Raw genomic sequence first — 21142 nt, forward strand, 5'->3', positions numbered from 1 at the left:
ATAGCCATTAAGATTCCTGGAACGCCTCTCCATTTCACTGTCTCATTGCAAATTGCTGCATATCTTATATTCTGTAGAGCTTTTCTAATACAAATGCAAAGCATAAGAAGGTGTATAATTGGCAAGTATTTGATGGGAGCACAAATAGTGTGGAGAGGAGCTGGTGTGAAGAAACTAAGGCAACAATTGATGCTTGTTAATGTATTGGCATTCTGCTTCCAGCAATTGCCAAAACAGGAAAAAAGTGTCTATTCTATGTTGAAACCTCTTCGTCAGAAATTAATTATCCAGACAAATGGGAAGGAAACTCCGCATAAGCTCTTCCTCCATGACCTTTGACTTTTCACCAAGTGGCCCAGGAAAGAGCCCATGCAGTAAAGGGTGATGTTGGAAGGGGCTTTTGCTATAAAGCCACACAAAACCACAGATGTGGCCAAGAAGTATAGCTCCTTGATCAGCATACGATGATGCCTATTATCTTTGTCTTCAGTGACAGAAGTAATTTGCCCGGCACAGCTGATGTTCTTGAAACCCCTCTCAATATCAGTTGCAGGGGAACATGAGCAGGAGGGTGCTGTTGCCTTCATGTCCTGCTTGTAGCCTTCACCTGGTTGGCCACTGTAGAGCAGACTGTTGGACTGGATAGGTTTTTGGTCTGATTCACCTGGGCTCTTTTTATGCTGTGTTCTTAAGCCCCTTGCTTATTATGAGCATAGATCATGTGACGGATTTTTGGAATACAAAGCTAGATCTTTAGAGAGTGTATGCGTCCATATGCTGGATCAACATTTTGTTTTCCCTAAGTATTTTTCAGGCTGTTAAGTTCTTCTCCGCCTTGTGTCACTACCTATACTCTGGCCAGCTATTAAAACGTAGTGTTCCAGCAGTGGAACAATTTTTACATTTTCCTTCCTTTATATAGGTGTGCTAATAGAAGGCTTGACTAATACTTGGTGAATTAATTGTCATGCTGTAATTTATTTATTTATTTTATTTATTTATTTATTACATTTCTATACCGCCCAATAGCCGAAGCTCTCTGGGCGGTTCATTGTTGATAAAACTTTGACTAGGAAATAATGATATGTCAGATGGCCCACCTGGTTTCTCCCAATTTCTTCAAAGCAAAGTTCCAAAAACTACCCTCAAGATCCTTCCACAAATAATGAAGAGAGAGGGAGAGAAAGACATAATTTCTCAGAACAGCTAAACAAAGACTGGGACTCCAGATTTGTTTGGTATGCGCATCTTTTGGAGCCACATTGTGGAAAGTGTGATGTCACAGCAGTGGTCTGTATGCTGCTGAGGGTCACTGATCCATGTAGTCTTGGACAGAGCGGCTTAGCGCTTCACTTCCTCTGTTGAAAAATCCCCTTTCCAAACACATGATGTAAGAAGGCTCACTGTAACGGCTGGGAGGAGGAATCTGAATCTTTCTCATACAGTTGACGAGAACTTGGTGACCATGGAAAGAAAAACTTCAAGCTCGTAATAGAGATATTTTTGGACCGCTGGTAGATTTTTTTTATTTTTATTTTTTTTTTAAAAGAACCATGGCATCCATCTACAAGGAGACAAATGGGACCTTTTCCTCCCTCACTTAGAAGTTAATTTTGAAATAGATAAACAGAGCATTTCATTTTCTTAAAGTATTTCTCCAGACTCCTTTATTGAGGCTGAAAGGACGTTCTGTGTACTTTAGGGCTGCAATGTGTCTCTCTAAAATACAAATAAAAACTGCTTTGCCTCACTTACCTCTCTTGATGGTGCCGTGGAGACTCTTGTGCTTTGCATATGATGTTAGCACATTGTACAGCAAAAAAAAAAGTGTTCAAGGGATTAGCAGTGGAATATATAACATAAAATCACGGAAATAGCTCAAATTAGGGCCCAATTCTGAGAATTGAACACATGTGAAAATCATTAGATAATACAATGCAAAACCTGCATGCATTTTTCAGGAAAGAGCCATAAGCAGAAACAGGTAGGAGTCTAACCACCTCTTTGCTGAGCTTGCATATGCATTCATTCTCAGATATTCTTGTTTCTTTCACTGAAGAGACGCTAAGCAGGGCCCTAATAGAAGGAATTCGTACAGGGAGGAGCACTTTGGGAGATATGGAGGTCAAGTTCAAGTGATGTTATGTTAATCCAGTTTTCCTACATAAAACAATTTTGTTTTATGGGCCATTGAAAATAATACAGAAATTCCCAACACACATACGTGTGTGTGTACACAGTTGCACAAATAACTGAAGGTCAGTATGTGTAGTTCATGCTCCCTTTCCCCAGCCCCTGGGGATGGAAGAGACACAGAGGGGGCTGGTTTATCTATTGTACCCTTTTATAAATGATGGTATATCCCTTGTGAAGATTTTGGAGGAGATGGGTGACTTGTAAAGTTAGAATTGTCCAAGCAAGGAGGTGATTAAGGCCAGTCCTGTTTGAAGAGAAGCAGGGCTCTCATTGCTGCTGTGAAAGGGGAGAAAGCTGAATAATATGAACATCTCCTATGGGTGCATTCTTCAAGGCTTTCCTTGACGTTCATTGAACTCTATGAGTCTACGAAATTATAAATCTCCAATAAAATCCTGCTGTCCTGTGGTCCCAGTCTGGCCCTTTGGAGTATCCCATATGCCCCTCCCCCGGGCACCAATTATTGGCTGGTTTCCTGGCATTTGTGCAATTTCCCCACAATTCCAAAAGGTTAAAATGCCTCTCCTGAGGCCTAGTTACTGACAGTAAGGGCTTTAAGGTAAAAGTTGCTGATATATTCGGGGGTGGGTGGGTTTGACCCTACTTTTTTGCTTTTGGGCCCATCCACTATTGGAATGTGGCCCCCAATAGCTTCTCCGAAATGGAATTTGGCCCTTGGGCTGAAAGTGGTTTTACACCACTGGTGTATCTGAGGTGGTATATATTTAATATTTGCTTTGTTGGTATTCATATTTACATAATTCATGAAATCAAGTGGGATCACATTTCCCACCCCTTCTTACCAAAGCGACATGTTTGATTATATCCTCCCAATCAGTGGCTCATCAGGGTGTAATAGATTTTGGAGTATATAGCTTCAAAACTACAGACCGTGCCATTTATTTTCTTTCTACTGCATCAGCCGTTGAAAGTAAAGGAAAATACAACCTTCTACTAGGGTGCTCGCCTGGTTTATTTTTTCATTCAGCCATTAGTTTATTCTTTCAGGGGTTCCACACTGGAAAAAGGGCATCCCTCAGACAGTAAGGGCTTTATTTATGAGGGTGTTGGTGTTTCAAAGGGGAGGCTGTTGAATCCCAAAAGAGCCTTTCATGGTGCACTCTCAGCGTGCATCTGAGGCCGCTGCTCTGCTCATCAGGAGGAGAGGCAGAAATGTGGGCTTTACTTAGCAACGGTGTGTTTCACTGGTCCCTCTGCTCTCTGACGTTTATTTACATATGGAGCGAGTAAATGGGTAGAACAGATGGCAACCAGACATTTGGTGGTTCTGTTCCCTTTGCGCTCCTCGGGGGTCTTGCATTCAGCCTTTGCCAAAGTTCATCCTAAAATGAGAAGCCTGTTCGCAATTATGAAAGCCTTGTTGGCAGCTTACTAGGGTGACAGATTAAAGTACATTAGTTAAATAATTACAAGATTGAGTTAACAAGTCCAGATAGCTGTTTCAGTAGGCAGGTCCATGAGACTGACGTGGTTTTCGTCATTGAGGAGAGTGTTTTTCGATTTTGAAATTAAGAAGTATCCCATTGGAAAAAGAACAGTCTAGTGTCTTTAAAAGCAGTGGGACTGTAACTATATTGCCTACCCATTTCCAACAAATTTTGTGCTGTCACAATGAACTTGGCAGGTCCAACATTCACAGCTTTTAAATTGTCTTAACCGGTGAAAAACACATGGAATCTTAACGGCCATTTGCAGCTGTCAAATGTTGGTGAAATTTATTTCTGCTTTGCAAAGGTTGACAGTTTTGCTAAGGTATGGTTGCTGTGGAGTAGACAAGTGGCATTTTATCTGTTGGGATTTTTCTTTGAAGAAAAATAGTGGAAAATTATCCTTAAAAAACAACATTAGAGTAGGGATATGGGTGAAGTTTTCCATTTTGATAATAACACTTGCAGTTTTATTGATATTCTAACACATTTGCACACTTCTACCCCTTAATGATTGCTGGATGTGTTCCTATTTCTGTCCAGCTTACATTTTACCAGTGGTAATTTCGTGTTAAATTCCTCCTTGCAGATCTGGTAGTAGTAGTTCACTCCTGTTTCCCCTGGATTCTTTGGAAGATATATATGAATGGTTCTGTCCTCCTGGGATACCTGGGAAACCTCCAGTATCTGAGCAATAAGCCCATATACACCAGTTGCTGAGGAACATGGGTGGGAGGGTGTTGTTGTACTTGTGTCCTGCTTCTGGTTCCCTGTTGACAGCTGTTTGGCCACTGTGTGAGCAGAGTGCTGGACTAGATGAATCCTTGGTCTGATCCAGCATGGCTCTTCTTATGTTCTAAGTAGTTTGGCTATAAAGTGTCCTTTTAAAAACCCTTATTGCAAGAGTGGGGGACATGTGTCTCCTAAATGGTTTTTAGTTATGATCCCCTACTGACCATTTGCTATGCTGACTGGTGCTGATAGGAGTTGGAATCCGATGATCCCTGCCTTATTCAGTGCAAGGAGATAGCCACTTTGCCTGGAAACAGGGCCCCCGTCTTTACTGTGGTGCTTTGGTGCCGCGAAGCGCCTTGCCCCCCCCCCCCCGCATTTGTGTTCCTTCTTGGCTTCTGCACAGGAAGGAAGACAACTGCGATTTTTCTGGGCCCGTGCTTGTTTTAAAAAAAACGGGGAGGGAGAGGAGAGGAATGGGGCCATTCCTCCCCCCCCCTTTAAATTTTTTTATGCAGATACAAATAATAAAAATAAAAACTGGGGGTAGGAAGGAACGAGTCAGCCAGAGGAGGACACGAGAGGTACTGGGCGAACCACGCCTCCTCCCTCTGGCTGCCCTTTCCTCCCCACCCACCCCCATTTCTTTTTATTTTTATTATCTGTATCTGTGGAGCTCCGCAGATATAGATAATTAAATTTTAAAAAGTGGGGAGGAATAGCTCATTCTTCTCCTCCCCCGCCCCCCGGTTTTTATTTTTTAACTTCTCCAGAGGCACGAGGCTGCCCATGGCGACCAATCGGGGGGCGCCATTGGCTCCGCTGCCAAAAAAGCCAGGGTAAGTGCCCTACTTTTTGGGAGCGGAGTTTCCAGGGTTTGCCCCCAGATGGCTTCGCAATGGCAGCTGCGTCATGTAGATGATGTGCCGCTACTGCAAAGCCACCCTGGGGCAAAGCCTTTGAGTAGATGTGCCCAAGCACAGAGGAACAGAAAGGATTTGCTTCTAATGAAACAGGCATTGTTAACAGTAGAGTACTGCTGTATTGATGAAGTTAATGTGGAATCAACTCCTGCTCTTTGAAAAGATAGGTTTAAACTTAACTCTTCAAAAAAAATAGTTCTGCTTAAAGCAAAAGCTGATAATGATGGAATGATTTCCACCCACACATTTAGCATATTTGTGTACAACGTGCTCTGTGGGTTGTGTGAATGTATCTGCATTTCATCTGGGGAAAGGTATTGCTGGTACGATGCACACATCACCGTGTAATGTTATTCCCAACGATGCTTTATTGTATGTTTTTCAGATATTTCACCTTTCACTCATTTCACTCTTTTCAAAAACAAATTTTGATTTCTGAAATGGAAGTGGAAACTGTTGTTTACCAATTAGTTAATTTCATTCTTTCCTTTTACTTCTCATATATTCTAGGCATTTCACAGAAATATGATAAGCTTCTCTGCAGACCTATATAAGAGCTATATATTTAAGCTATATATAACCATAGAATTCCATAGTTGGAAGGAGCCAAATGAATTGCCTAGTTCAAGCCCTATTCCAACCCAAGGCAGATCTTGCAAACTCAGTAGAATAATGAAAGATGAAAAACTATTGGAGTGATGAAAATGATTTACTTACTTACTACGTTCATGTAGTGCATTTCTGCCAAACATTCTAAGTGGTTTACAATTTAAAATGCTTTAACAAAAAGTTATGAAAGTTTGTTGGCTGTCTTGAACCGGCTGTCTTAAAGAGATTTCTCTTTTGCTGTCACCTCAGGGTACATGTCTCTTTAAATTGGGTAGTAGAGAAAGGTGGTGGTGGTCTGCTCCCGAACAGTTCCCTCAGTGATCTCTTTATGGCATGAACTTGTTGGCATGGCTACTTCTACTCTTCCTTCTTTCCCTCTGGCACAAGGCTCTTTAAATACCCCTAGGGAGGAGTAATCTGAAGTATCCTCTTAATTTGAGTTAAGTGGAGTTATATCTGCATGGTAAAGTGTTTATATGTTTAAATAACAAATATTTCCAAGTGTTCTTATCCAAGAATCTACTTCAGAATGTAGGTGATGCAGAGAGAGGCCAAATTGGGTGCTTAATTTTGTGGAGAATATTGTGTCATGCTCAACAAAACTGTATAATGGTAGCTCATTGCTCTTTAATTTTAATATGGCATAGGTTGTACACTTGTTTTATTTACCCCTATGTCTCAGAGCAAGTGTGTATATGGTAAAGGATCTTCCAGATGCTTGTGTAACGTGTGAGCATACATCTCTTCCCCCACCAACCAGTTGCCCCTGCCCAGCTATTTCTTGGGGTCACACTGCAAGTTCATATAGTGAATAATGTATATTTTCTGAGCCTCATTTAACAGGAACTCTTTAAAATAAACCTCTCTAAGGCTGTAATCCTATACATGCTTACTCAATGACAATGACAGAACTTTAACAATGGATGGCTATGAACTTGTGTACATTGCTAGTGTTCTGCAACCCAATAAGAGGTGGTGTGAGGATGGTTAATTGTGCAGTTTAGCTGGTCCTTTCTAAATTATGTATTGACAACAGAAATATGTTAAATGAAAACCATTATTTAAGATTTGTGTGCTGTAACGGTGCATGTATCACGGTCAAAATGGCTTTGTGAAACGCTCCATTTGTAACTGGTAGCTGGATGTAGATGCTAGATAAAAATGCTTAGCAGTACTTGCTGAGAAGTCCTCCCACATTGCCTTCTCCTTAATATTCACATTTCAGAAGGAGAAAAAGTGTGTATGTATTATTATAATATATGTATTTTCCTTCTGTGTTTTGAACAGACAGACGTGTTGGTTCTGAGTTGCGATCTGATTACAGATGTTGCTCTTCATGAAGTAGTGGACTTATTTCGAGCTCATGATGCCACACTCTCTATGTTAATGAAGAAAGCTTATGAACCAACAGAGCTTGTACCAGGACAAAAAGGGAAGAAAAAGCTAGGTAAGTGGGTACTCTTTATTCTGGAATCCTGATTGCTGCACTTTTCACAGGAATTGACAGCTGTTGAAGAATATGACATTTCCAAAAAAAAATCCAATCAATGAGCAGTATGTTGTACTGCTGCTGCACTAGCGGAAGAGGCCACTAGCACAACAAGAACTACTGCAGAAATGAGTGACAACACTTGTTTCTGGAACTGGGTAGGTCAGGGGAGCTCACAGAAGGGAGGTCCACTGACATGTCCTATTCTGGAAATGAGCATTTCTGCTAATCTCCGGTGTTATTTCAGGAACTGCTAGATCCTGTTGCTCTAGCTGTCTGTTCCACTGATGCAACAGAATTAGTGAAAGCGCAGCGTCATTATAGGATACTGCCCAGAATCTACAAACTGGAATGTACGCCAGATCATCTCTACAGCTGTCTGCCGATACCTGTTTATAGTCTTGGGTGTTATCGCCATGTTGTTCTGATAACAATATCTCCTCATAGAGTAAAGGACATTTCAGGTCCTGTGACCAGCTGAGGTAAAGCCTGCTGTCAGCAACAGACGTTTCTCTTACTCTTGTACTATGTCCTGATCCGAGGCTTCTACTCCATTCTTTGTTGCAGGATGTTTAATTATTTGGTACAAAATTTGAATTGGCCTGATTACAGAATCAGGAAAAATAAATAATTCAATACCAGTTGCAAATTGTGCAACAGCCCAGTTCACAGGCCACAACAAACCAGGATTTTTTGAAGCCCTGTTTATTTACTAATGAGCGGAACTAAGCAAGTGCTCTGGCTGCTGCCAGTTGTTCACTGCTGCTGTAAGCAGAAGGAGCTGAACAGCTTGGGGCACTCTGTCCCTGGTTGTTTACCACTGCATGCAGACCAAGAATTCAGGGTTATAGGCGGAGAGACAACCCAGACTTGGAACCCATGGTTAATCCCCAGGTCCCAACTCTGGGCTACAACCCATAATTCACCATTCGCATGCAACTCTAAACAGCTCAGGGACAGAGCATCCTTGGATTGTTAAGCTCGTTCCGTTTGCAGTGGCTGCAGTCAGGTGGCAGAAACCAGTATGTACGCTTGCTTCTTTTCATTTGTGACAACCCAGGCCTTAAAAAACCTCTGGGTTGTCACATCCAAACTAGGTCAATAGCTGCCCAATATGGTGTTTTGCTTCATGATGTTTATAGTGACAATTTAAACTGAGTACCTATATAGGTTATGTCTCCCTTTTCTGCTTGGATAGAAGAAACTCAAGCCCTGTTTGGGTGTTAAGTGTGAACAGGATATATAAACATGACTAAGGTGCACATAGCTGCACACGCTGGCCCTGGCCCCTACCCTACATCCTGATTCATGCTGGGCCTTCCCTGCTCAGTTCCCAACCTTGTCACAAGATCTGAAGATCTTGCGACAAGGTTGGGAACTCTTTATGATCAGGACCCTGATAAAGCAGGGGAGTTCTACTCGCATTTAATCAAACGTGGGTTGAGGCCCTCTTTGGGCCTCCCTGCTCAACATGAGGAGATCAGGGGCTGAGGGGGAAGGAGTAGAGCATGCAGGGACATAGGAGTGCGGTCTGCATGCAGAGCTCCATATCTCTTACTTGTGTTTGTATACCTCATTCAGGATCTACACCTGAACAGGGATACAGTCTCTCCTGAATAAAACTGCTGCTGCCTTGTTGCTTATACCCTCCTGGCTGCTCTCTAACCTTGATACTGTCACTTTTAAAGAGAGATGACTTGGTTCTGGATTTTTTTCTGGTCACCGCAGCCTTTGTCCCTAGCATGTGTCCAGGAGTCTTACTGTTAAGGAATCGTCTTGTATGAAGCAATAAATTTCTCCGCTGTTTGGAGAGGAAAGCTGCTTGGGAGGACATCGTCTATTTCTGATTCTTCATAAAGTACATTTTGAAACAGTAATACAAATATGAGTGCAAAAATATGAGATGAGTGCTGAAATTCACTCAGGTTTGGGGGAGGGCTTGCAATTCTCTGCACGTATCTTTCAAATTCTAGTTTGTAGGGGCCACACCACAGATCAGTATCCTGGTCTTCCTTTGCTTCTTCTCCTGCATGGCATGTGTGTTCCAGAATTTTCAGGAATGCTCTCATCTTTGATGAGTGAAGCGTGCTGACATTTATGTATGCTATGATTCAGGTAGAATGCTGACCAGCCCTGCTGTCATTAGATAGCATTTAAGCAGGGCTGTAAAATGGTTGTGTTATGATTTTCTACTTCAGTGGAGCAGCGTGACTTCATCGGAGTGGATGACTCAGGAAAGAGGTTGCTCTTCATGGCCAACGAAGCAGATCTAGATGAAGAAATTGTCATTAAGAGATCCATCCTTCAAAAGTAAGCTTTGGGACTTTTTACAGCTATTTTTACCAGAGTAGGACGATATGCTCAAATGTGTTGAAATCAAATAGGGTTGTTAAAAGGACTGAAAGGTAAAGAACCAATTGCCGAGGTGAAAGGTAGCACCTGTAGGTAGCTGTGGGCACATAGACTGGCTATGTGTATATTTTGTACTTTAAAAAAATTAAAATTAATCAAAATTCTGCACTCTCCCCCAAATCTCAAGTCTGTGTGACCTGTATAATCTTTACATTTATTTATTTGCAGCCTGCCTTCCAGGATTAACTCTCTCAAGACAGCTCACAACAAATTAAAATAATCTATAACAATTGATGACAAACCATAAAATCATAATCTAAAACACACTAATGCATCGAGATATAAACATAATGCAGCAGAAAAAACAGGATCCGCCAACTGAGCAGATTGCACACTTTCCCTCTTAACTTATATACTTTTCTTTGGGTGCTTTTAGTCAAAGGTGTTGAAGTAATGTGCTGCCCCCAATTCCTAACCTACTCAGCCAGTCCAAAAGGATAACATAAGAACAGCATTCTTTTCACACAGTGGCCAGCTGTGGGAAGTCCATACATATGGCATATGCAATAGCACCCTCCTGTTCAGATTCCCCAGCTGGTATGTAGAGGCATACTGCTTCTGATGCTGGAAGTAACATACAGTATAGCCATTATGACTGGTAGCCATGGACAACCTTATCCTCCATGAATTTGTCTAATTTCCTTTAAAAGCCATCCAAATTGGCAACCATCGCTATATCTTGTGATAGTGAATACCATAATTTAATAATGCACTGTGTGATGAAGCATTTCTTTTTATCTGTCCTAAATCTCCCACCAGTAAGTTTCATGGGTTGACCCCAGGCTGTATTATTATATGAGAGAGAGAGAAATATGTCTCCTTATCCACTTTCTGCAGACGTTGCATAATTTTGTACACTTCTATCATGTCTCTCTGTACTTGCCTTTTTTCTAAGCTAAACAGTCCCAGATGTTCTAATCGTTTCTCATATGGGTCCCTTTTTTTTTTTTTTTGCACCTTTTCCCATTCTACAGTATCTATTTTGAGGTGTGGTGACCAGAACTGTTCACATGGTTAATGGAACTGAAAGTTGCTTAGAGGTCTACAAGATGGCACACAACTAGCATAGGGAGAACAACCATTCCTGCTACTACACCAATTTCTCCATCTTTGTTTACCATTTGCCAGCGATGCGCAACTTGTGGTCCTTCAAATGTCTTGGCCTACAACTTCCATCAGCTCTAGCCAGCATAACAAATGGTGAGACATGACGGAAGTTGTATGGCAAAACATCTGGAGGGCCACAACCCCTGTCCACCCTATCATTGCAAAACCAGTAGTATCAGCTGATTTATCTCTTATTCTTTTCAGACTCTTTGAGTATGAATAATAGTTCTACTGAAGACTCCATAGAAGAGAGTCAGAATACATATATTTGCATAAGTCATGTACGTGTAAACAAGAATAATACTCTGATTTTAGGCTCAGTGTATAGAGTCCTCCAGGTGCCTTGTGTTCTCCTTAAAAAAACCACCTCCCTTTTTGATTCCTGCAGTAATTCCTCTAAGAGACATGCAGGAATAGCACACAGTACTGTACAGGCTCTCCCTTACATTATCGCCTTCTGCACTTGCAGTGTAAGGGGAGCATGGAGCCAGGTCTTTATAGAAAATATTAGTATGTGGGTAGGTTTATACAAGGGAAAGTTATTCATGAGGTGTCCTTTTTAGATAAGGGAGAGAGAATAGGGTGATCAGCTCTAGAAACTGCTATCCTGATGGAAGAGACCATGCCTGTCAGAATTATGATATGCTAATAATCATAATAGTCAAGCACATCTAGCCATCCTGGTAATCCTGAACTAGATTTTAAATTTCTGGGCTTGGGTGGGTGAAGGGAGAGCCCAGTTGTTGTTTTCCTGGATGAAAACAAATTTTGGAAAATTGAAGCATTTGCAGTGTTTACTCAGATACCAGTATTGTTCTGGTGTCCTTTGAGCTCAGAAATAATATTTAAAATAGAGGTATCTGATTAATCCACAGCTTCTGAAATCCAGGTTCTGAAAAAATGATTTGCACAAATCTTACATTCATAGATAAAATTTATACTCTCAACTCCTTGACTACTAAACTCTGTGGCTTAAAGTGACCAAGGGCTGACACCAGCCTGCTCCCTTGCCTCTGGCACGAGCCCCCGCAACTCCTTGTTCTCACCCCTTATTTCCCTCTTCTCAGAAGAGGATCCTAGCTAACCCAGCCCATTTCTGTTCTGCAATCTCTACCGGATAGCAGCTCACACCTTAATTTATTTTACTCCCTGGCTTTTGCTAGTATCTATCTCTTCTCTCATATTCCCTAATTTTAGTTTTCAGACAGTAGAGTCACTTAAATTCCTAGCTATGCATGAGTTGAGGGTAACAGTAAAAACTTGGTTTTTCCTTCAAAGATATCCAATTTGATTCCAAGTGCCTTCAAGGAAAGGACACTCTGTATCCAAGAAGTCTGTGTAGTGGAGCTTCTAGTGTCATGAAAGAGATTAAGTCCTTTTTATGTATACCATATTGAGCTAATGCCAGTTCCGCCTTTGTGCCATAGGAAAACTTAATTCCATATTTACACTGACCCTATTAATTTCCATTGTTACTTGCCAAGTTTTAGATGTACCAGTTAGCTGAGATAAAAGAATCCTTATCTAAAAGCTGACCTAAGTGTTGGATAAACACGTAACTTGTGCCAAAGGAAGAAGTGTTAAAATAGCCTGACGTTAAACCCTGAGGATAGAAGTGAGATGGATGTTTGGATCTGGGCATTTCGTATGTACTTTGAAGCCTTGCTTCAAGCCCCCATCTCTCTAAGCATTTGGCAAGCCATGGGGTTGGACAAATAATGAGAATTCCATTGGCTTTCCTTCCCCCTTCAAAGGTGGTGGAGGGGCTGATGTATTTGTTTTCAAAGAATGATTACTACGAGCCAGGAATTGTTTGCCTCACCTTAGACATTTATGGTCGCACAAAGAAAGACAGTAAAAGACACCTGTTGGAGCAGGTCTAAATTTGGAGCATTTCCTTTTAAAACGCTGTGGGTTGTTCTGAGGCTGAGCTGTCCCCAATAAACCATCTGCCTTCGTGGGTGTTCCATCTGTGCAAATGCAGGTGCAGCGCTGCTTCGAGAGGATGTGCTAATAAATCACAGTGACAATCCGGACTACTCATTACCTCATTCAGAAAGGAATACCTCCTAAATGTACGGGGTAATCGCAAGAACCACTTTGAAGTGACTGGGCAGTCTTGTGTTAGAAGATTTTACTCTCATACATGCAAAGGAGGTGGTTGTGTTTCCGTTTTTTCTGTGTCTCACGCTAAGGTGCAAGTAAAAATTAGTCCTCCTAAAGTTCTTATTGTAGGAAGAAAGCACATTTTTATGAACCAAAAAAATGGTTAGTACACTGATAATTCTGATTCATGCAACTTTAAAATTGATTATTATTTTTTAAATGAATGGATCCTAAATAGATTCACTTGCAATTTCTTTTTTTGTTACGATGGTCCTCATGAAATTCTCTTTCTGAAAGCCAACTCGACTCCTATTTACCTTTTATAATATAACTCCATAACATATTGTAGCTCCTATAAAGTACATATTTCAGGTTAATTTGGGGTTTTATGTCAACGTTGAGGTTTTTACCACTTCCTCCAAGGCATCGTAAATCATCTTGATTAGAAAGGGGCTATCTAGCAAAACAGGCATGTTAAAGAGCGAAAAGAATTTTCTTTTTGGGAGAAACAGTGGATTCTCTCCACCTCTCCCCCCGATGTTTACCATAACTAGCATGATTATGGAACTCTTCTCCATGTTTGATTGCTGACTATAAAGGAATTTTGTGTGCGCGTGCCTATATATGCTTTGGGACAGGAGCTTTTCATATGTTTCTGTCCCATATAAATATTCAGAGGAAATTGTCCTGAAAAGTTGAAGTGTAGGAGAGATTTTTAAGTTGGCCATCCCCAACCTGGTGGCCCTCATATGTGTTGGATTACAGCTCCCTTCATTCCCAGCTAGCATGGTGGTACTCAGATGGGTTGGGATACCCAAGACTTTGTGCAAGGATATCTGTGTTCTCGTTTGTAGAAGAGACCATTTATTCTTCCTCCTATTTTACCTCTAAGGAGATCATGATGGCATATATGCTTCCTTCCCATGTTATCTTCACAGTAACGTGTTGGGTAGGTCATGCTTCGTCAGCCTTATACCAATATGGTAATGTAACCGTTACACCACTAGTGTATAATTTTTGCTGGGTTGCGGGTGTGGGCAAAAGATGGAATAAGTTTAGAAGAGGAGTTGGAGCTCAAACTTAGAGAAACACTGTACTTAGGCATTCATCTGCTTTTCAGTATGTTGCTTTTTTTATTCTGCTAACATTTTGTCTGAATGCAGCAAGAGACATGATTGCTAACTGCAAAGATGGATTATGGGTAGAATAAAAAGTAATGGAAAATGTTCTGTTAATATCATGAGTGTTTGTACAACACACTAAATCTAAACTAAAAGGCACATTTCTTTTTTGAAATCCTTCTAGGCTGAAAGCACTGTGTTACGTTGATATTTTTCTCTCTCCCCTGCCTTTCTGTATCAGACATATTTAGGCACTTTGAAAACAGAAAATGAAGTGATAAAATACTATGGCGATAATCCGGTCTTCATGGGTACAGCTGTGCCTTCAGAAGGGATCACAATAGAGCTAAATGAGTTCCCATCTTCTGGCATGTGTAGATCACAATACACTGGTCATCGTGCCAAACTGAAGGTTGTGCATGCATCCCTCTAAAATCCATGCATACCTGAAGAGGGGTGACGGAGAAGGCTGTTTTGGCCCCATGTTGATCCTTTCTGTGGATGCTGCAGTGTCCAGGGAAGACTGGATCAATAAAAAGAATGCCAGAAAAATTCCTCTCAAGTGCAAACAGCTGTGTATGTACCAAAACCAAGCAATGTTCTGAACGCAAGCTAGAAACTAGCTTTAGTAGGTTAAACTACATAAAAACAGTCAAAAGCTCATTAAATTGTTTAAATTAGCTATAAACTCTCAGAGAAATTGAAGGCCTGGTGGAGCAGATGTGTCTTCACTGGCTGCCTAGAGCTGAAACGAGATGTAGCCTGGTAGGCGTAGCTGGGGATGAATTCCAAAGTTGCAGCACTGCATCATCCATCAACGTGGCGTTGCCCCACTTTTTCCGGCATTCTGAGGAGTCTTTCCCCCTAGGAATATACCTGATAACCTACTAACAGCATGTGTGTGTGTGTGTGTGTGTGTGTGTGTGTGTGTTGTATGTTTGTTTTGCATACATTGTTTTGTATTAAATTGTGTAAGGAATCCACTCCCACCAACCGACCAGATTTGCAACTGATTTTTTAAACTTTCTCCTTTTCTGTAATAAGTCATGTGGCTTGCTTGTTTGAGTAATTTGGGAGATTTAATAAATATACACCTTGTTTTACAATAGCCCTGTGATAATGTACCTTGATTTCTCCCTCTTTCCATAACGTAGATCAGCGGTTCTCAACCTGTGGGTCACGACCCCTTTGGGGGTCGATCAACCCTTTCACAGGGGTCGCCTAAGACCATCAGAAAACACATATTTCCGATGGTCTTAGTAACCGAGCTACATAATTTTTGCTACATAACAGCAAAATTACAGTTATGAAGTAGCAACGAAAATAATTTTATGGTTGGGGGTCACCACAACATGAGGAACTGTATTAAAGGGTCGCGGCATTAGGAAGGTTGAGAACCACTGACGTAGATGTTAATAAAACTTTTAACATTTGGAAAATGATCGATTCTAGCTCAGTGCGGAGCAGTTGGACTGGATGACCTCTAGCTACATTAATCCGTAACTGTGTGACTCTACGTCTTAATGATATTAATCATACATTTCACATGGCGAGGCTGGAAAGCACTGTCACATTCCTAGATGAGAATTTCAAAATTGGTAATTCTAAGTGTTTCTTTTAGACCCGTTGTTAAAAGTCCATGATGTGTGTCTGTGTGTATGTTTAGGGTTTATTTAAAGTTTTGGTCTTTTGAATGTGTGTAGTAGCCCTCTTGGTGGACGGTTCCTACGTTGTCTAGCCACATAGAATAATTTTACTGTGCTGTTGGGATGGCACAGAAGGCTGAGTCAGAGGTCAGAAGAGTTATCCATGCCTGTCTGAACACGGTCTGAAACTTCTCAGCCACATGTTAGGCATATGTTAGTCATCAATAGGCTGTGGAACTCCATGACGCAAAGCAGCCTGGAATGTAGAGCGAGTTAACACCCCTGCCTTGGTCGGAAATGTATTGACAAATGTAAGGAAGAGGAATAGAGAAACAAATATTACATAAAGCACTTCAAGAAGAGCATGAGGCATGTGGGTGTTCCTTCCTAAAAAAAAGTCAAATGTCTTCAATCCTTAAGAGATGCAGGATTTGTAGTAGAAAACTCAGCTCAAGTTTTTTCTGCAGCTTCTTTTACTATCCTGCAACTCTCTAATGTGCCTTAATACAGCATTTTCCAGCTGGCTACGGAGAAATACCAGTGGGATTTTTTTTTCTTGCAAACTACTATTGATTTGCCTTACTCCAAGAAACCTTGGCCTCAAAGACCTCTTACTTAAACCTCATCACTTAGTTCACAGATGCATTGCAGTTTGAAAACACTCAAAAGTGATCTCATTGTTTTCAAAATTAGCGACATTTGGTATTGATTGAACGAAGTGGGGTTACATAATGCCAATTTGCTACACTTACTACATTGGCTGCTGAAGGAATAGTGCATGGCCAACATACTCACAGTAGTGCAACTGAGCATCAACAGGTTGAAAAAGCAAATTAAATATCAGCAAGAAATATGTTGTAGAACTTGCAGATTTCTTGTGATGTTATCAAAGGCATTCTGGTTTTGTTGGTGATGTTTTTAGAATTTTTTTATTTAGAAAAATCCACTGAATTGTCTTTTGAATTGTTGTTGTTCAGTTTATCCCCAACCAGAATTGCTCTAACATTAGACAACGAGAGCAAATTTTATTTTTTGCATTATCTATTAAAATATTTTAAAATTACCCAATGTCATTGTTGACACCAGGGCGGTTTACAAATATAAATAAAGCAATAAAGCACCAAGAACATAGAAGGCAGCGAGTACAATAAAATATACAAAAGCAACCAATTAAAATGCCTGAGCGAACAAATAGATCTTGAGCTAGCTCTAAAATAAATGCAATGTTGGCACCAGCCGCACTTCTATGGGAAGGGTGTTCCATAGGGTGCAGAACTGAGAAGACTCTGTCCTTTGTTGACACATACTTGAGGGTACTTCATCAAATGCCTCCATTGACTATCTTAACTCATGAGCAGGCCAGTATAGGAAGAAGCACCCCTTCAGAGACTTTGCCCACCAAAACATTTAGGGCATGGGTAAGGAACTTGCTCCAGAAGTTTTGGATTACAACTCCCATAATCCCCACCAATCATGACCAAGGTCAGGAATTATGGGAGTTTTAGTCCAAAATATTTGGGTGCACCAGGTTGCCTACCCCTGACTTAGAGCGTTAAAGTATCTAAGCATCACCAATATTAGTGGGGTTCAGCAACAAGTAGGTAGCTAGGATAATTCTTTTTGAAACAGTGTAATATGATTCTGCCAGGCTGTGCTAGTTGCACTTAGAATCATAGAATAGCAGAGTTGGAAGGGGCCTACAAGGCAATCGAGTCCAACCCCCTGCTCAATGCAGGAATCCACCCTAAAGCATCCCTGACAGATGCTTGTCCAGCTGCCTCTTGAATGCGTCTAGTGTGGGAGAGCCCACAACCTCCCTAGGTAACTGATTCCACTTCTGGCTGCTACGTTCTGCACTAGCTGAAGCTTCCAGATCCTCTTCAAGGGCAGCCCCATGTACAATGCATTATAGTAGTCTTATCTGGAGGTTGCCAGAACCTACACCACAATGGCCAAGCTATCCCTGACCAGGAATGATTGTAGCTGGTAAACTAGCCAAAGCTAGTAAAAGGCACCCCTAGCTATCAAGGTCACTTGGTTCTCAAGTGACAATGCTGGATTGAGGTATATCCCCAAGCTACACACCTGTTCAGTGGGAGTGGAACCCCAACTAGAACAGGCTGTGCACCCAATTCCCAGACACGAGAACCACTTAACCACAGGTTTCTGTCTTGTTGGGATTCACCTTCAGCGTATTGGACCCCATCTGGCCCATTACTGACTTCAGACACCAATTCAGGATCTGCATAGCCTAACCTAAGTTGGATGCCAAGGAGAAATAGAGCTGGGTGTCATCAACATACTGATGCCACCTTGCTCCAAATCCCCTATGACTTGACCTACCAGCTTCATATACATACTAAAGAGCATAAGGAATAATATGGATCATTCCAGGACCCCACAGCTTAAATGTAGTGGAGTTAAGCAATTCCTCATCCCACTTTCTGCAATGGACTCTGCCGGCATGGTGACTCTAGCACCCAACCCATGGAGCTGCTCCTGTAAGATACCATGATTGGTGCTGTCGAAAGCTGCTAAGAGGGCAAGGAGTACCAACAGTGTCTCACTCCTCCATCTCTCTCCCAGCAAAGGTCATCTGTCCGGCCAACCAAGGCCATTCCAGTACCAAACCCAGGCCTGAAGCCAGACTGAAATGGGTGTGGACATAACCACATTTCCTCCCTTTTTGTTAAGAGGTTGCAGTGGCAGGCTAAATAACTAAAAGATAGTTTTAAGATGTTTAGGAGTGAAGGGGGGGAAGGGGGGTCATCTACTTTTGTCCAATTTGGTGGCCATTATCTTAATATCTCATTGAACTTAATTTGTCAACAATTAAGAGTACTTCCTCAATAACATGGAAGTACTTCTGTAGGAGAAAGAAACTGAACAAGCCATTTCAAGAATCTGGTTCTGGATTAGTCAAGTGGAAATATAAATGTTCAGATAAATATCTCAAGACTACGGTCTGTTCCACACATTCATAATCTATGTGTAGAAAAAGTATCGATGTATGTATTTATATGGCACCATCTATGTTCATGATTCAAAGAACAGATTTGACAGGTCCTTACCCCAAGGACTTACAAACTAAAAACTGACACAAGAGGAGGAGGAGGAAATGGAGATAGGAATAGTTGGGCTTTAGTATTATGTACTTCAGTTTAGTTGGCTATTGGGGCTATGTATAACATGTTCCACGTCCACTACAACTGCACATGAGGAAAATCTAATCAGCACATGAAGGAACTTTCTGGTATATGACCACTCTCTGTTTTTGCTATTATTGGTCATTAGCTTCTATATTCATCTCCTCTTATGCACCATAGTCTTTTTTCCTTTTCTTCACAGTGTAAGGAGCAGAAGAAAAGGAGTTTAACCAAACTTTCATGAGAATGAAAGATATCAAAACGACATGCTTGCTTAAAAGTGCCATAGAAATTATCATTATAACAGCCCAGAGACCATCAGATGCCTTTCATAGCTTCTTCTGTAGATGTCACTAATTTCTAAAGTGTTAGGTTTTGAACACCACATTCACTGGAGAAGCTGCTTTTTGCTATAGCCAAATACATGGAACATTGTTGAAAATCTTTGCGCTCCCCACTTGAAACTCTGAATCCCAGCCAGGTAGAACAGTAATAACACAATCTAGGCCAGTAGTGCTATAAATTTCAACTAGAATCTAGGTAAAAATAAATAAATGCCAATTTCTTTTTTGTGCTATTATTAAAGCTATTTGTGCAGGAAAGACCTTTCAGCAAGCTTGATTATTTTCAGAGGGGCCCCATTTTTCAATTCTTGCAATAGAATGGGCTTGGGCTATGGTTGGAGAATTGCACCCAAAGAGCAGCCCCCTAATAGAATGGGTAAAAAAAAGCCCCTGAGAACTGGGCCTCTTCAGACTCCTTTCTTCCTGCAGTCTTTGCTTTTAAGAGTACTTGAAAAATATTGTTCCTCAGGTAGTGTGAGTGCTCTGTGCCTGGCCCATGTGTTAGCATTTCAGTGAACACCTCTTTCCCAGGCCTAGCAGCTATTGAATTTTTTTAGGCTTTTCAGGAAGGAGAGTATGTGAGCACATATTTAGCTGCACCAGACGCTATTGAAAGAATAATGGATTCTTCCCACATTCAGCTCTATTCTTATCCTAATGGCTAGACCTCTGAAGCTGTGGTTGAGTCAAAATTATTTCTGTGTGTCAGCCTTACTTTTGCTCACCCTCTCAACTCAGAGTGTTTCGAGAAAGGACTGGGTTAAAAAAAACCCTTTCTTACTCTTTTGGTTCTCCACTTGCATGAAAGATGGCTCATCTTGCCACCACCGAAATTTTCAGTCAGAAATTCAGATTATCTCCACTTTCGGAAAATCCAGTCCATTTAAAAAATAAACATTTTCCATGCTAGAGGAATAGTTTGTAGGGTTATTGTAGACAATCATCAGGCTGTGTGAGTGTGCAGTGGGTTTTTTTCATAGTTGATCTTCCAACCAACAGCAGGAATGAGGAATGGCTACTTTAGTCATATGGTCCATGGAGGCCCCAATGGGTGGCAGTCATCCCGTCCCATCCCCTCATGAAGACATTCCCCACCCCTGGTTCACAGAAGAGAGGCTAATTCAGATTGCTTGCATTTGTTGGGGCTAGTCCATTGTGTATGTGCTATGGGTCTACTCCTTTCTAGTCTTGATTCAAAAGCTGAATAATTGTAGAGAATTGAATATCTCATGTTCTTGTTAGAAATCAAGGATTGAATCATAGTTTTCATTGTTTTCAGAAAAATCAGTTGTGTTTTTCTCATCGGAAATCTAACCAATCTTTACTAAGGGCTTGGAAATCAGAGGAAAATATAGGAATACTTAAGATTTCAAAGCCCGTCTTATAATTGAGCCAAGTCAAGGGTTTTTATATCCAGATTTAATAATTCGGAATCCACCAGTTCTGGCTTGCCATCTACAACTTTGTTGTGTGTTTCTTAATGAAGTTCTGTACAACTACTGGATGTCTGGAGTGTGGTGGGAGAAGAAGAAAGCTGTCAAAAGCCCTCAAAGGAGAAGATTTGTCTTTTAATCCTGTTTCCTATGGCAGTTGTTTGACTTCAGTCATCACACATCTGAAAGTATTTTATGACCCAGAGAGACAGAGATGAAGAAAGTGTAATTTAAACCTTAGATGAAAGGCTTTCTCTTGTTGTAAGGTGGATGAGTCATTTGTATTACTGTGGTGCATGTGGATATATTCTGCAAGGTGTCTGAAAAAAGCCGTCTTGCAGTGGAAAGAGTACTGTGAATCTCTGCTCAATTACAACATGAGTCCCTATTCCACAAACCCAGTGTTCGTTTACCCCCCAAAGGGTGGCTC

The 21142-nt window shown here is 41.2% G+C and overlaps 1 protein-coding gene across 3 annotated transcripts in view; it reads left to right on the forward strand.

Annotated features, from left to right (window-relative positions):
- EIF2B3 (eukaryotic translation initiation factor 2B subunit gamma) overlaps positions 1 to 21142 on the forward strand; it is a 90193-nt gene that overhangs the window by 8277 nt on the left and 60774 nt on the right. For all 3 annotated transcript variants that reach the window (XM_063118586.1, XM_063118595.1, XM_063118603.1), the window contains exons 4-5: positions 7196 to 7355; positions 9596 to 9707. In XM_063118586.1, coding sequence (XP_062974656.1) covers positions 7196 to 7355; positions 9596 to 9707 — 272 coding nt within the window. The remainder of the gene's footprint in view (positions 1 to 7195; positions 7356 to 9595; positions 9708 to 21142) is intronic.

Source organism: Elgaria multicarinata, chromosome 1 (assembly GCF_023053635.1).
Source record: "Elgaria multicarinata webbii isolate HBS135686 ecotype San Diego chromosome 1, rElgMul1.1.pri, whole genome shotgun sequence".
Taxonomy (NCBI): domain Eukaryota; kingdom Metazoa; phylum Chordata; class Lepidosauria; order Squamata; family Anguidae; genus Elgaria; species Elgaria multicarinata.